The following is a 14,740-nucleotide window of genomic DNA, read 5'->3' as shown; positions in this document are numbered from 1 at the left end:
TTCACGGTAAACTGCTGCAAGGAATCAAGATTTACAGGCAAAAAGACATATACTGACAATAAATTAGTCAGTATAAATTAGGTTTTTGAGAGTATTGTTTATTTTTCAGTGTTTTTGTTTGTGCAATAAAAAAATATTTTTGCCTTTTTTAAATGCTGCTGCTATCATGTATCCTCTGCAGTATCTTAGATTGATTTTGTCAACTTATTTATGTCCCCCAGGCGAAGCTTTTCAAACATGGAAAAAGAGATGACCTGTTGCAGTATGGTAGGTTCATTTTCCCCTGGTATATTTGCAGTAAAGTAATGAATGAGGACTTTGCGCTCTAATGTCTGTGTGGAGGTCAAAGCCATAAACAGAATTTCCTTAACAGGAGTTAATGAAGCATGTGATTGCACATTCATAGTCTCTGTTCAGTAGGTTTTGCCTGTGGTAACAGAATTATTTGTGTTCTCGAATCGTTATCCAAATGGCCTATGCCGGAGGGGATATATTTGAATGCAGATGTCAGGTTTTTTTTTTTTCTTTTTTTTTTTCTTTTTTTACATACTATCAATGCACAGACAGTTCATTTGTAGCTGATATGTGCACCATGTCAATGGCAGTTGGACTTATTTGTTGTTGGTGTAACTGTGATATGCAAACACACTATACAAAAATTTAAAGTTTAAAAATAGTGAGAATATTTTCCAACAAAGAGGTATTTTGTTTTCAGCATCTCGCTAGATACCTCCAAAAATATCTATATTCCTGTATATATTTATCAATTGATTAATTATAACAGTATTACAACAGATACAATTGAAGTCTTTTTTTATTTGTTTCCCAGCTCCTACAATTCTGCAGTGTCTGGAGCAAAAACATCTTTCAGAGAGCAGCCAGGCAATGCTGAGGAGGCTCGGTGTCAAACTAATCCAGCGGCTTGGCCTCACCTTCCTGAAGCCACGTTTGGCTTCTTGGAGGTCAGAAATAATGCCAGCTAATTATATATATCTTTGGTCACCAATCAATGCCAGCTTGTACAGTCTTTATCTGTAGAACTCATTGATACAAGTACATTGGTATTTTTGCAGAAAACTTGGTTGGATCTAGAGAGTGTATAGCATCAATGTAATTTATGTTGTAATTTATGTCCCTTGGTACCAAAACCAAGGGATTCCCATAACCAATATGGTTCCCCATTTAGTTGGGAATTTGGTTTTTCATAATGAGAGATGTCATATGTTTCACAACACATTCTATGTCCTCCGTGAGATGTGACTTGATCAGACAGCAGCACAGAGCTGAGTGCCTTCAATGGTTTACACAATTTTCAGGTACCAAAGAGGCAGCCGTTCCCTAGCAGCAAATCTATCCATGTCCCAATCTACTACAGTCGCTACTGCTGTCACTCCTGAAGTGGAGACACAAGAACTGGAGGAGGACTATGACATTCCTGAGGAAGTGGAGACAGTTATTGGTCAGTTTCAGCTTCCACTCTAAAATGCTTGTTATTGCAATACCTCTTCTCAGGAAAACTAATTTGCATGTTATTTTACAGAGCATCTGCTGTTGGGACTGAAAGATAAGGAAACAATTGTGCGTTGGTCTGCAGCAAAGGGGTAAAAAATCCTGTTCATTTGTAACCTAGCATGAACTGTTGAGAAGAAGTCATCCTTGTTGCTACTTGTCTTTGGCATTTTTTATGTCAAAGACGGCTCATCTGACAGAGTTTATGTATTACACATAACGCCTGTTTTATCTAACCCATCAGCATTGGGAGAGTGACTGGGAGGCTTCCCAAGGAGCTGGCTGATGAGGTGGTTGGATCAGTGCTGGACTGCTTCAGGTAGGTTCACGCTGTATGCATATTTGCTCTCTCCATCAGTCGCGCTATTCATCATGTCTTACATGGTTTTTATTGTTTTCCAAATACCCATCATAGAAGGGAAATTTTTGAAGCAGCCACACATTCCACTAGCATGTTCTATGTTTTGACCTCTTTTGTGTGTGCGTGTATGTGCGCGCGTTTGTGTGTGTTCTTTTTAAAGCTTCCAGGAAACAGACAATGCTTGGCATGGAGGCTGCCTGGCACTGGCAGAACTTGGTAGGAGAGGCCTGCTGGTGCCTTCCAGGTTGACAGATGGTATGTAACCACAAATATACATTGAGAGAGTTATAAGATACATGGACTATTGTAAGCAAGTCAGGTTTTGACATTTATTTATTCAACATACTTATATTTACAGTACATTGTGCATTGTCAGCTTTACATTACAAAAAAGTCCATATTTAAATATTAACAACCCCTAGTCTATATAAAAAAAATGCTTTTTATCTTTTCCAATCAAATGTGTCAACAAGACAAAATATGCACATAAAGTCTTTGCATTTAATAATTATTTTTACAGTTGACCTTGTGGCAGTGCTATAGACATTTTAATTATTAATTATGTTCAGTAAGTTGATCTTTTCAGGTTTAGGCTTGCAGTGGTTAAGAGTAGAGATACTCTATTTTTCTTACCAAATAATATAACTGTCAGAGATTAGCAGCAACGAGGCCTCCTCCTCAGAGCCCGCCCTGGTGCTTTTGCTCTCTTGTTTGTTTTATGGCACTTGCTCTCAGTCTGGCCACTGTTTGCTCTTTTCATGCCAGTTGCCTTTGCCTTGGTTATGTGTTTGGTCTTCTTTGGAGAGCCATAACTTCTAGTGTCTGTGAAATTCTCTGAGGGCCTATATGCAGTGCTGAAGTCACACAAAGAGGCAGTAGAGCTTGCAGTGGCTAGCTGACAAAGTGCTAGTGCTGCAGTCTGCCTCTGGTCACATGGTTCTTCATCCAGCTCAGTGTCTGCCCTCTGCTGAAGATCTTCTGAAGTGCTTGGGGCAGAGCTTCGAACAGGGCTCATATCAGAAGCTCGCAGACTGAGGTTCAGGGGCACCTCTTCACCCCTTAACTTATCTGTGTCTGAGCACCTCAATCTGTGATCAGATGTACTTTTTTCTTTGTCCTGGTTCCTTGTTGAGAGGTTTAGGGGGGCCAGATCTTCTCTGTTGTCCTCGTCATCTTGAATTGGCGTAGGTTCAGGACATAGCTCAGAAACAGGCATTGAGGAATATCTGCTGCTCTCAGCTGATCTGAAAGAGACAGGCCCAAATAAAAAGTTAAAGGATGACTATAATAAATTACAAGTAAATTGCAAATACAGTACTGCAGCTCAATTAGGCCAAGAAAGAAAGGTTCAGGGATTTTTACATACCCTCCATCCACATGCAGAGTTCTTAACTGCAGCAAGCTCTCTGCAGACTCTTTGTGTCTTAAGTCCGTTTCGATGGGTTGCACGGCTGTAGCTGCGTGTCCTAGTTGGGTGGTTGTCTGTGAATCTCCCTTGTTGGTGTACTGTCGGGTCTCGGTTTCTCTCTGGATGATGTGTGCGTGACTGGGTCTGTCAGGGGACCCCAAGGCTGAACAGCCCTCTTTAGGACTCAGTCGGGTTTCTTTGTCTCCACTTTGCCTGTGGTTGCTCTCTTCTTGTGTAGATGTGTTATTACTGGGACGTGAATGCATGTATAATTCATAATCCTTAGGTCCAAGGGTTGGGCCATACAAATCCAAAGGAAGATATCTGGGTCCTGTAATTGGCATGGGGAGCTCATGGGGTCTGTATAGGGTATAATGCAGAGGGGGGCCTGGGTGAAGAGGGTGGCAGTATCTGTATGCGTATGGTGGAAAGAGGGAAGTGTGAGGTGGGGCAATGGGTTGTGGCACCACGGGCCTCTGGGGTTCCATAAATTCTGCACGGAAAGAAGGAGAGTTTGCCTCATTTGTGTGGTGGTTTGCTGGGATGTAGTATGGTTGATACAAGGGCCGGTCAGGCATGAGATAAGGAGAGTATTCAGGAACCATGGGAGGGGGGAATGGTTTTAAGGGAGTAGATGATGAAATTGTGCCCCATGGGAGGACTGGGTGGTTGAAATTGGGAGCAGAAGCTTGTAAATCCTCTGATTGCTGCCCCGAAGACTTGAAGGCTTCTGCGACATCATTTTTGGGTGTGACAAGGTAGAAGGCGGACGGGCGTGGCAGAGAGTTGGCTTCATTACTCTCCCTGTTCTCTCCCTCTGTTACTGTATTTGATTTTGTCACACTCTGGCTGTCCTTATTGACTGGACTGTCACACCCAACATCTACTTCTTCTGTGTCATCTCTGCTCTCAGCTTTATTCTCCTCAGTTCCTTGTTTCTCAGGACTATTGTTCTGAACTGCTAGCAGGGGGGTTGGGCAGTCCTTCGATTTGACAGGGACTCCCTTTACGACAGCTTTCACCTGTCTGGCTATTTGCCCATTTTTCTGTGACATCAGGGAGATGGAGTTTTTACACAAGTTATATTTCATGTGGTTGAAGAGATGGGACTTTTCGTTGCACGTGAAAGGACACTGGAAACACTGGTACTTGTAAGGCTTGCCTGGTGGTCGGGGAATGTAGTGGGGCCTTTTTGGCTTGCGTTCATGAGCAGTTTCCATCTTGATTCTAATGGATGTTGTCTGAAAGGAAATGACCGCATATTATAGGAATTAGTTATAGTTTAGATTTTGCGTTTGCATTTTTTGAAGCTCCTCTTTTCGCTATAGCTGTTAGGGAGAGTGACACTAAAGCATACATGAATCATTGCAACTTTTGTACCAGATTCTCACTGATCTGACTGTCAAGTCATGAGACTAATAGAGTTGTTAAACGGGTTCAGGTTGAGAGTGGCTCTCATTGGAAGGTTTTCGTCTCATTGTTTCTTTAGCTTCTCACAAAGAAAAATCTCTAGCTGCACAAAACACTGCACCCTGAGGGTAATGTATTTATGCAACTGTTACTTTACACTGGGCTGGATACCAATGGTGAAATAGTTAAATATGAAAACCTGTATGCTGTTTGCCAATGTCTACCCAGATGTTTGCATATGTGCACTCTTGCCTAAGTGTGGTTTTGGTTGATTGGCAGTTGCCTATAAACTATCCAGCCTGTTCACCTGCCTATCCATTCTGAGATCACTCAACTCTTCTGTCTAAAAAAAGTGAGAGTGCTGCTAAGGCACTATGTAGGCAGGTGTTGGGCAGACTAGGCACTTACTAACACAGACCTGGAGGGCATGCAGAGACTTGCTTTCTCTATCAACGTTACTAAACTTGGTGCTGTCGGCGTGGGAACCACAAGCCACCTGCTTCCCATGACTACACCTGCGGGATGCACTCAGTTCCCAGTCATCATTTGATGAGCTCAATAGCTCTGCAGATGCATGAGTAGGAGAAGTAATGATTTGAATTGTATATAATGTAATGCACCAACTACTATGAGTAGCAATCTAAATATATAAAGCCAGTCATTTTAGTAAAAAAAAATTTGGGTGGAATTTGGAAAACTTCAGGTTCGCCTTTGAAATGAAACATCACCTAAAGCTGTGAGTTAAGTGGTGCTGGGTGCCGCGTGGAGGAACCTGCTTGTCATGCGCTGTCGCAAGAAGTTGTCACTCAAGTTTCTGTCCAACTGTTGAAGCATGCAGAGCCACTCCTTTCTTAAGAACTGAAATCCACTAGAAAATCCCTTTTTAGCAGTATCTCTCTCACTGTGAATTTAATTATTTCAAAACATTTAGTTTTTTGTTTTTCCTTAAAAAAAATCTATATTTTAAATATATATTCCTATGATCTCAGATGATTTTTTTTGTAGTTGACAGACCAGTCTGTATGTGGTGTGCTGTATGTCTGTATGTTTAAATTATTTCTAAAGCTATATTATCTAAGTATCTTGTACTTTTTTTTTTTTTAGAGGATATTCTGCACAGGCCAGGCATGACCTGTGCATCAGTCATGACAGCGCAAGTAGGGGCTAATTAAACTCCATAGGTAACAGGTGGATAAGTAGCTTATACCTGCCCTAAATAATACACACTGCAAACTAGTTAACAGTACTTTTACATAGAGTATTTTCTCATAACAAAGAAAGTTCTGTTCAAGTAACTTAATGCCACTTCCTCGTTAATTACGGTATGAATAAAAATAGAAAAATTACCTGTTCTGGTTGTAACAACAGTGTCTTCTCCTGATCGTTCAGCATCCAGAGAGCCGCTCCACCATCCGCAGCCAGCGTTATTCAGCACGTCCACTCCAATATGTGCTAAAAGTTCAGAGTGCGTCTGTGAATGTGTGTGATGGTGCATGTGTGTGCTGTATTTGATCATGTTAGTTGTGTGGTGAGTTCCTCTCTCTGAGATGTTGTCTCATTAGTGGGTGTGGCTTCAGCCCTAACAGCAGGGCCCTCAGGCAACATTGATGTACCTGATATTAGTCAAGCCTTAAGCGATGATTTACATGATGGGGTGGGGTGGGGGCTCTAACTCCTTCTTCCTCATACCCGCTCCATCTCTGTCTTTTGTGGAAATGGCCATACAGCCCTCATGCTGCAGTTACTGTAAATGAAATGTTGTTTCACACCAACGTGTAACATTTCATGACATATTCATTACATGCGGGTAGAAATTGGTGCTGATCTTGATTATTGCAAGCAGTGTTCAAAGCAAGGCTAGTCAAGTTTATCTATCTAGCACCTTATCATACACAGAAGCCGGTCAAAGCGCTTTACAGGCAAAATGCAGAAATCTTTAAACCAATAAGAAAAGTACCATTAAAATGTATGAAAAGGAACAGTTTTTAGCTTGGTTTAGCTACACTATACCTATATATATACCTATATATATATATATATATATATATATATATATATATATATATATATATATATATATATATATATATATATATATATATATATATATATATATATATATATATATATATATATATACCTATATATATATATATATATATATATATATATATATATATATATATATATATATATATATATATAGGTATATATATATATATATATATATATATATATATATATATATATATATATATATATATATAGGTATATATATATATATATATATATATATATACCTATATATATATATATATATATATAGGTATATATATATATACCTATATATATATATATATATATATATATATATATATATATATATATATATGTACATGTATAGTGTAGCTAAAACCAAGCTAAAGACTCTTCCTTTTCACACATTTTAATGGTACTTTTCTACCTATATATACAGTATATATGTATATCTTAATTCAAGGAAACTAATACAATATAACAGATTTTTACTAAATGAGTAACTTCATTATCTCATTGTAAAAAAGGAACAGAAGGGCAACTTTGGTTGCATTCACTTTAGACTGGAAATGTATTATCAGCCATATCATTTTCTCTTTCATCAAATGTTCAAGGGAGACCACTTTTCTGCTTCTTTCTCAATGTGCTGCAAAAGGGTTGCATTACATTTATAATATCCACAGTTTGGAGACTCGCTGTATGGAAAACATATGTGCATCATGAATTCTTCATTATTGTAAAATAAACAAACTGTGGAGCACACATAACCTTTCATTCAGCAAGGTTTTTAGGGGTTTTATCAGGTGTGAAGCTTAATTAGTGACATTGGAACTCCTCTGCGAGAGTCATCCCAAAGGATCAATAAAGAGAAGTCTAATTGTTGTATATAGTTGTAAAAATCACTCATCCATTTCTGCTGTCTTACAGTTGTACCACTTATTGTCAAATCCCTGACCTACGAGGAGAAGAGGGGAGCGTGCAGTGTTGGTTCCAATGTGCGGGACGCTGCCTGCTACGTGTGCTGGTCTTTCGCCAGGGCTTATGAACCCAAAGACCTTGAGCCTTTTGTCACTCAGATTTCCAGGTAACCTTCCTCTTTGCCATAAAACCTTCACATGCATAGATCGCTGCAAAACCACAAGAAGAACACATTTGTATCCGTCAAGTTTGCTGTTTGTTGTGTTAACAAGTGGCCCAAATGATAGAAAATATGCCGTTGATAAAACTTAATTCTTCCACACAGGGAAAAGATAAAAAGCCATGGTCAGCTATAAAACTATTTTTTCTGACATGCTCCCATTCTAATTTGATCTTGCTGCTGTTTGTCGATAATGCAAACAACATTCCCTCTTTGTGTATGTATTACAGCATTATTTACATCCGAATAACATCAGCGGTATGCCGTAATTGCCAACCTCAACATAACCTTTTCTCTTTCCTGACAACAAAGGAAAAATACACGTCCAATATGAATAGTGATGTAGCCCATAAACATCTTTAGCCATTTTCACAGACACTGATATGTTTGTAATAAACCAATAAAATCATCCCATGAGCTTGTACATACTCCAAATATTTTCCTCAGCTGTTTAAGCAGAATAAACTCTTTTAATAATCAGTTTTAATCGAGATTTTTTCATTGGTTGCAGCTCATTGTGAATTTTGTTCTCATTGTAATTTGCATATAAACTGCATGATTTGCCTCTAAGCAGTTATTTACTGCCTCAAACTAGTTTTTCTGTGCCACATCAGTCTTGCATGTCCCAACATAACCAGCAGATACACACTGGAGAATTAGAGAACAAATTATAAGTACTTGATTTATTCTGAAATACTGTTATTTTTTATCGTTCACAATTTGATAGAATATCCGCTGTGGCTACACCACTGCTGTACTAGCATGTTTTTTTTTTAAATAACCAAGGCACTTCAACAAAAGCCTTTCTTTTTTGACAAAAGCAGAGAGCAAAATAAGAGAACACTTTCAGATACCTACCAGTTGTTGGTGTTAATCTGGCATCTGGTGACAATTTATTCAATTGTTGGACACGTCCTATTTATCTGGCAGCTCTCCTGGTTACTTTGCAAGATGGCAAGCCACTCTAAGGTGACTGAAACCCTGCGACAGCAAGTTGCACAGACAAAGGCCAAAGGGATGACCCTCTCAGACATTGCAAGAGAAGTTGGGTGTTCCAAGTCTGTGATTTTCAAGAATATTGAAACAGATTAATTTAAGTCCCTCAAAAAGGCCAGTCATCCACGTAAAACAAGTGCATGAGAGGACAGGATTATGCAAGGACTCTCAATAGGGAATCAGTTCAACACTGCAGCACCGAGTTGCTTGCCAGTTCAGTGCTGAACAGGACAAGGATATGTCTCGGCACACAGTGTCTCATCATTTAAGACTTTTTGGATTGAAAGCCCACTCTGCAGAGACCAAACCTCTCATCATCAGAAAGAATAAAAAGGCTAGACTTGCCTTTGCTAAGGAGCATGTTGTGTGGACAGAGGAGAACTGGTCCAGAGGGACTTCAGTGATGAGAGGACGTTCTACTTATTTGTGTCTGTTGGGAAACATTATGTTCAGCGTAGAACTGGGGAAAGACTGAACCCAAAGTGTAAGGAAGTTAAGTTTGGAGGAGGAAGTGTCATCGTTTGTGGGATGTTTTCTGCAGCAGTAGTTGGGCTCCTTGTACAGTCACATGGCAGGGCAAATCCCCCCTTTCACACTGCAAAACAGGTTAAGCAGTTCCTTAAAGCTAAGAATATTGAAACAATGTAATGGCCACCCCAGAGTCCAGATCTAAACCCCATAGAGAATCTAGGGAAAATCCTTGGCAACAAAGTAATGTCTTAGAAACCCACTACAGTTACTGAACTGTTGAAGAGACTGAAGAAGAATGGACCAAGATCAAACCAGAGCACTGTGAGAAACTAGTGATGTCCTGTCGACGCAGATGTGATGAAGTCATTCAAAGCAAAGGCCTCTACACTTCTTGTTCATTTTTTAATCCTGTAGCCCGAAGAAAGACACAATTTCTCACTGTTTTGTTCACAAAATAAAGTTTATTTGTTGAAGTGCTTGGTTATTTAAAAACAAAACCTGCTAGTACAGCAGTGATATAGCCACAGTGGATATTCTATCAAATTTCAAACAATAAAAAAGAACAGTATTTTAAGAATAAATCAAGTATTGATACTTTGTTCTCAAATTTTGATCTCCAGTGTACTTGTGTGCTGCTTCTGTGCCTACATATTGAAGAAGGCTTCAGTAGATCTGTAGCTTGATTACACAAACATAATTCAAAGATTATGGTATCAAAAGGTGATCATCACATATTGTCTGAAGGTAATTAACTGTTTTGTCACACCTGAGCTAAGGTAACTTTCAAAACATCAGAAGTTAGAACATTTTAGTTCCTTTAGCACTATAACCACCAGGAAGTGTCTCTAAGGCCCATTGTTGATGACTGTATGGATACATTTTTTTCTTTGCCACATAAAAAGATCTATTTGTGGAACTAAATTATTCTTTATGTACTCCTGCACCTGAAATCTCCCTATTTCTATAGTTGTTGCGATAGTTGCACATCAGTATGATGATCTGTGTATAAAAAGACTATTGAATCTTTTGAAAGCAAGAAAATAACAACATACATAAACAGTCTCTTAAGTTTGGGAAAAGCTTAATTTTAACTGTTTTGTTTTCAATGTTAGGAATTTGCTTGAATTCTAATATACTCTTTGAAAAAAAAAATACTCAAGAGGCGGCACGGTGATGTGGTGGTTAGCACTGTCACCTCACAGCAAGAGGGTTTCTGGTTCAAATCCCGGCTGGGGTTCTGTGTAGAGTTTGCATGTTCTCCTCATGTCTGCATGGGTTTTTTCTTCTCCGGCTTCCTCCCACAGTCCAAAGACATGCTCGTGTTAGGTTAATTGGTGAATCTAAATTGCCTGTGAGTGTGAATGGTTGTGTGTCTCTGTTTGTCTCTATGTGCCCTGTGATAGACTGGCGTTCTGTCCGGGGTGTACCCCGCCTCACGCCCGATGTCAGCTGGGGTCGGCGGTTGAAGATGAATGAAAGAATAATAATAATATAATATTTGGAACAAAACAATCCCTAGATGTGATAAAGGCTTTGAGAGTCCAGGAGTTTGGGTTAGGAAGGTGCCTTGAAAGTGTTCTTAAAAGTGGTTTATAGGCTAGGCTACTAAGAAGACCCAGAAACAAACTTGTATCTATTCAGCAACCAGTGCAGAGAAACTAGAGTGCAATATCATTCAGTGACGTATGTTCAGTCTTTGTCAATAGTAACGGTTTGCCTCCTCCTTGATCACTTTTTTCTCCTTGTACATGTATGAACCTGTGGCCTCTGACTGTGCAGACCAGCTCTGCAGTGTCAGTTTGAACCCCTGCAACTAACATTATCAGCAGTCGTGACAACACCCTCCCTCTCCCTAGCCTACAGGATTGCCAGGTTTCGCCTGTTGCTGTAGGTTTCGGTCGCCGTTTGGCAGTAATGCTCAGACAAGCTGGTTCCTGCTCTATTCATCAAAGCTTAATGACATTTACAGAAAAGTCACTTTTGTGATTGTGCGACTAAGTGACTCTAGGGCACACGCATACACACACAGTCCTGCTTAAACAGTTACTGTTACACTGTGTATTTATTAATTGTAGCAGCAACAGACATAATTCAAAATATCCTTAAGGGCATTATCCAGAGTACAATCAGAACTTATTTGTTTCCAAGCCCTCAGGGCTGGGGCAGTTAGTAAGACCAAACCAGGGCAATTCGTAAAGCTTCAGGCCTGAATCTTGCTGTTAGGAGGCAGGGAACATGGCAGGAGAGGAAACAAGAAAAACAGCATTAAGTCTCAGGCTGTCAGTGTGTGATGTATAAGTAGAAGGTGACACCCCCCCCCCCCCTTACAAAAAACTGACATTCACACGCCCTCCTGAAACATTCAGAGTGGAGGGATATTGGGGCCAAAACATAATCAGACACAACTTCCAGTATCGCTGGAGAGTCATGGTTAATCATGTTGCGGCATACTGTGCCGGCACCTGTGCGCTTCAATCAAAATCTGTTTCTTGGTGATGATGTAATCTAGACTTAGACATCATTTTAATGTGAGTCATTGACTCTTAAGTTATTAAGATGTTGAAACACTAACTGAAAAGGAGATATACAACATTAGTATCTCAGTTAAGGAAAGATGGTTGTAAATATGTGCCATTTTTTTCAGCTGCAAAAAGGGGATGATACTCAAGTGAGAGGAAAATGGACTAAAGTGTTAATTACAGAATACAAAGAACAAATAAACAGTGAAAGAGTTAACTGTCTAAAAAACAATTAATACATTTTACTTACAAAGCTATAGTGGAAGTGAACTGATACTCGCTTCTTCTTCTTTTCATTTGATTACAATCACAGTATAGGAATATTTTGGCGTTTTTGAAGTGGGATTGTATGAGGTAGTTATCCATAATCAGTGTATTACTTCCAGTAGATGGTGGTCAACAAGCCCCCAGTTTGAAGAAGCAGGCAGGATTACCAACATAGCACCTAAACAATGTACTAGTGATGGAAATACACAGAAAAACATATTTTAGCAAACCAAAAACAAGCTGATCAGTTAGTTTGTTTGTGTTATTGTGTGAGTTTGGTGTTTTTAAGGGTTAGCTCAGATTCACCAAAGTGCCACAATTACACCTCTGTAAACTGGGGGTGTGCTGCCTGACATCTTCTGTAGGTGATACACCAACCAAGTACCTCCTACAACACCACTTCAAAAATCCAGACTATACCTATAAAATTTCTATACAATACAAATTTGAATTTGTAAGCATTCTGTGACATCCTCAACTTAATACCCTCTTCGTTGTATTAATTTAATAATTCTATATACATCAGATATATTTCATCAGATAATTTATACTCTCCAATCTGTACTTTGTGTATCTCTCTGCAGTGCCTTGCTGATCACAGCTGTGTTCGACCGAAATGTCAACTGCCGCAGAGCTGCCTCTGTAAGTAATCTGGTCAACATCCTACTATTCATAATTGAAAGATTTTCAGTTACATGACAGAAGTTATTTTTTTATCTCTCATTTTGTCCCAGGCTGCCTTCCAGGAGAATGTCGGCAGACAGGTTTGTTGACCTCAGTATTGACTCCTTGTATATCATGAGTAACAGAATTGCTGGGATGTGATGGTTATTGGCTGCCAATCTTTCAGGTCTTGCTCAAACTTGTCTTGTTTGTGAAAGCCTTTGAAGCAAAAAAAAAAAAAAAGCCTCCCAGTACAGCTACAGGGCAACAGCAAACTTTTGATTTCCCAACAGTCCTTGAGCCATAAATGTCTTAAAATCTTACATTACTTGAATCTGGAACCAATTCACTCATTTCCCATCTCAGATTTATCTACTCAGTGTTTCACTACATTAGCTATTCTTACACAATGCAATGAAAATGTATCAGCTGTTTGTTGCTGTTGTATGTTAACAGGGGACATTTCCTCATGGTATTGACATCTTGACTACAGCAGACTACTATGCTGTAGGGAATCTCAACAACTGCTATTTGAATATCAGGTAAGAAATGGTGTATTCTGCACATTGAATGTTCTTAAGGAGTTGCCCTTTTCAGAAATATTTTCTTAGTCACACAATACTCAAGCAAAGCTGCACTTGGGCCAAGGCTTAGGATTGTACACTTAGTGACAACAGGTATTGTCCTGTCCTCCGTCATTGACAAAGGAAGTAAGAAATAGAAACCAGTCCAACTTCATGGTTGAACTTGTGGCCTTTTTAGATTTTCTTCCCCTCCTCCTTTCCTATCGGCCAATGAGAAAAATAAAGGAGAGTTTTATGCACTGTGTAGGCATCAGGACCCCAGGAAGACTAGCTGTCTTCTAGGCGTCAGCTAATGGGGATCCTTTTCAATAAATTAAAATTCAAAATTCAAATCATTACATGCTCTGGCTCTTTTTTTTTCTGCAACTCAATGGCCCTCATTTATCAATCTTGCGTGAAAACGGGCGCAGACCTGAGTGCAGAATTGGTCGTAGGAAAGGACCCACGTGTGATTTATGAAACATTCGTATCTGACCAATCTCAGCGTACGAATGAGCGGGCCTTGATAAATGCGGCGGCTGAATTCGATCGTCTTTAACATGTTACGCCCTTAAATATTCCTGGTTCTAAGGCCTCGGCCACTGAGGTCAAACACGGAGAGACGAAACACTTGTAAGGAAAGAAACTTTTCCGACACACAGATCGGCATCCTGACATCCGTATATAAACTACTCCTATAGGTGGAAACAACAGTCTTCTGATCCAGAATATCACCTATAATGCGAGGGGGTGCATTTCACGGCAGGGGTGCTGAATACGGCACAACACCGGCGCTCTTGCTCTGTAGCGGGGTTTGCCAGCGGGGTTATTAGGTATTCTGTTAGAGGATACCTTTGTCACCTAGAAGAACCATATCAAGATGTTAAATACCTTGTTTGATTTAATGCAATTTATCGAGGGTAGCCACTAACCGAGGAGATGACTTTGGCTCTGCAGTGCGTCTTGCTGCAGCCGTGCGCCAACACATTCGTCCATTAATTTATCTTCAACCGCTTGTCCCTGTCGGGGTCGCGGGGGGCTGGAGCCGAGCTGTTTTGAAATATAAAAGAATCGTGTGTGTCCACCTGGCCACCACGTTTAAAAGCGATAGCTTGGCATCACAAAATCGACATTTATCGAGTGGTAGTTTTTGCGATTGATGAATGCGTAATCATTCATGGATGGTGCCTTCAGACGCACATGAGTACAATCAATCGCTCCAACCACAATTTTTATTTTTGTAATTCGTTTTAAGAATCCGTTTTGATCTGTTCTTAATATGTGACTGCTTATGCTTAATGACACCTGAGGTCTGTTAATTATTTCCAGCCAGATTTTGCTGCACCGCAAATAGACAGGCTGAAATGTGCGTACACGACCTCAGACCAGACGTGAGAT

At 39.7% G+C, this 14,740-nt stretch overlaps 2 protein-coding genes across 2 annotated transcripts in view; one reads left to right on the top strand and one right to left on the bottom strand.

Annotated features, from left to right (window-relative positions):
* tbcd (tubulin folding cofactor D) overlaps nucleotides 1-14,740 on the top strand; it is a gene marked incomplete at its 3' end in the record, with an annotated part of 34,472 nt that overhangs the window by 3,329 nt on the left and 16,403 nt on the right. The window contains exons 8-17 of the mRNA XM_083931259.1: nucleotides 222-267; nucleotides 830-962; nucleotides 1,317-1,459; nucleotides 1,541-1,601; nucleotides 1,754-1,828; nucleotides 2,031-2,125; nucleotides 7,653-7,809; nucleotides 12,701-12,758; nucleotides 12,851-12,880; nucleotides 13,236-13,321. Of these exons, the coding sequence (XP_083787385.1) occupies nucleotides 222-267; nucleotides 830-962; nucleotides 1,317-1,459; nucleotides 1,541-1,601; nucleotides 1,754-1,828; nucleotides 2,031-2,125; nucleotides 7,653-7,809; nucleotides 12,701-12,758; nucleotides 12,851-12,880; nucleotides 13,236-13,321 (884 nt within the window). The remainder of the gene's footprint in view (nucleotides 1-221; nucleotides 268-829; nucleotides 963-1,316; nucleotides 1,460-1,540; nucleotides 1,602-1,753; nucleotides 1,829-2,030; nucleotides 2,126-7,652; nucleotides 7,810-12,700; nucleotides 12,759-12,850; nucleotides 12,881-13,235; nucleotides 13,322-14,740) is intronic.
* Nucleotides 2,186-6,190, bottom strand: znf750 (zinc finger protein 750). Its single transcript, XM_083931557.1, has 3 exons — nucleotides 6,036-6,190; nucleotides 3,237-4,519; nucleotides 2,186-3,114 (listed from the first exon to the last, which is right to left on the bottom strand). The coding sequence occupies exons 1-3, from the start codon at nucleotides 6,078-6,080 to the stop codon at nucleotides 2,526-2,528; spliced, it is 1,917 nt and encodes a 638-aa protein (XP_083787683.1). The 5' UTR covers nucleotides 6,081-6,190; the 3' UTR covers nucleotides 2,186-2,525.

The sequence above is a fragment of the Echiichthys vipera genome (assembly GCF_963691815.1).
Source record: "Echiichthys vipera genome assembly, chromosome: 17".
Classification (NCBI taxonomy): Eukaryota; Metazoa; Chordata; class Actinopteri; order Perciformes; family Trachinidae; genus Echiichthys; species Echiichthys vipera.
Note: the sequence above shows the minus strand (reverse complement) of the source record. Positions and strands in the feature narration are given on the sequence as shown.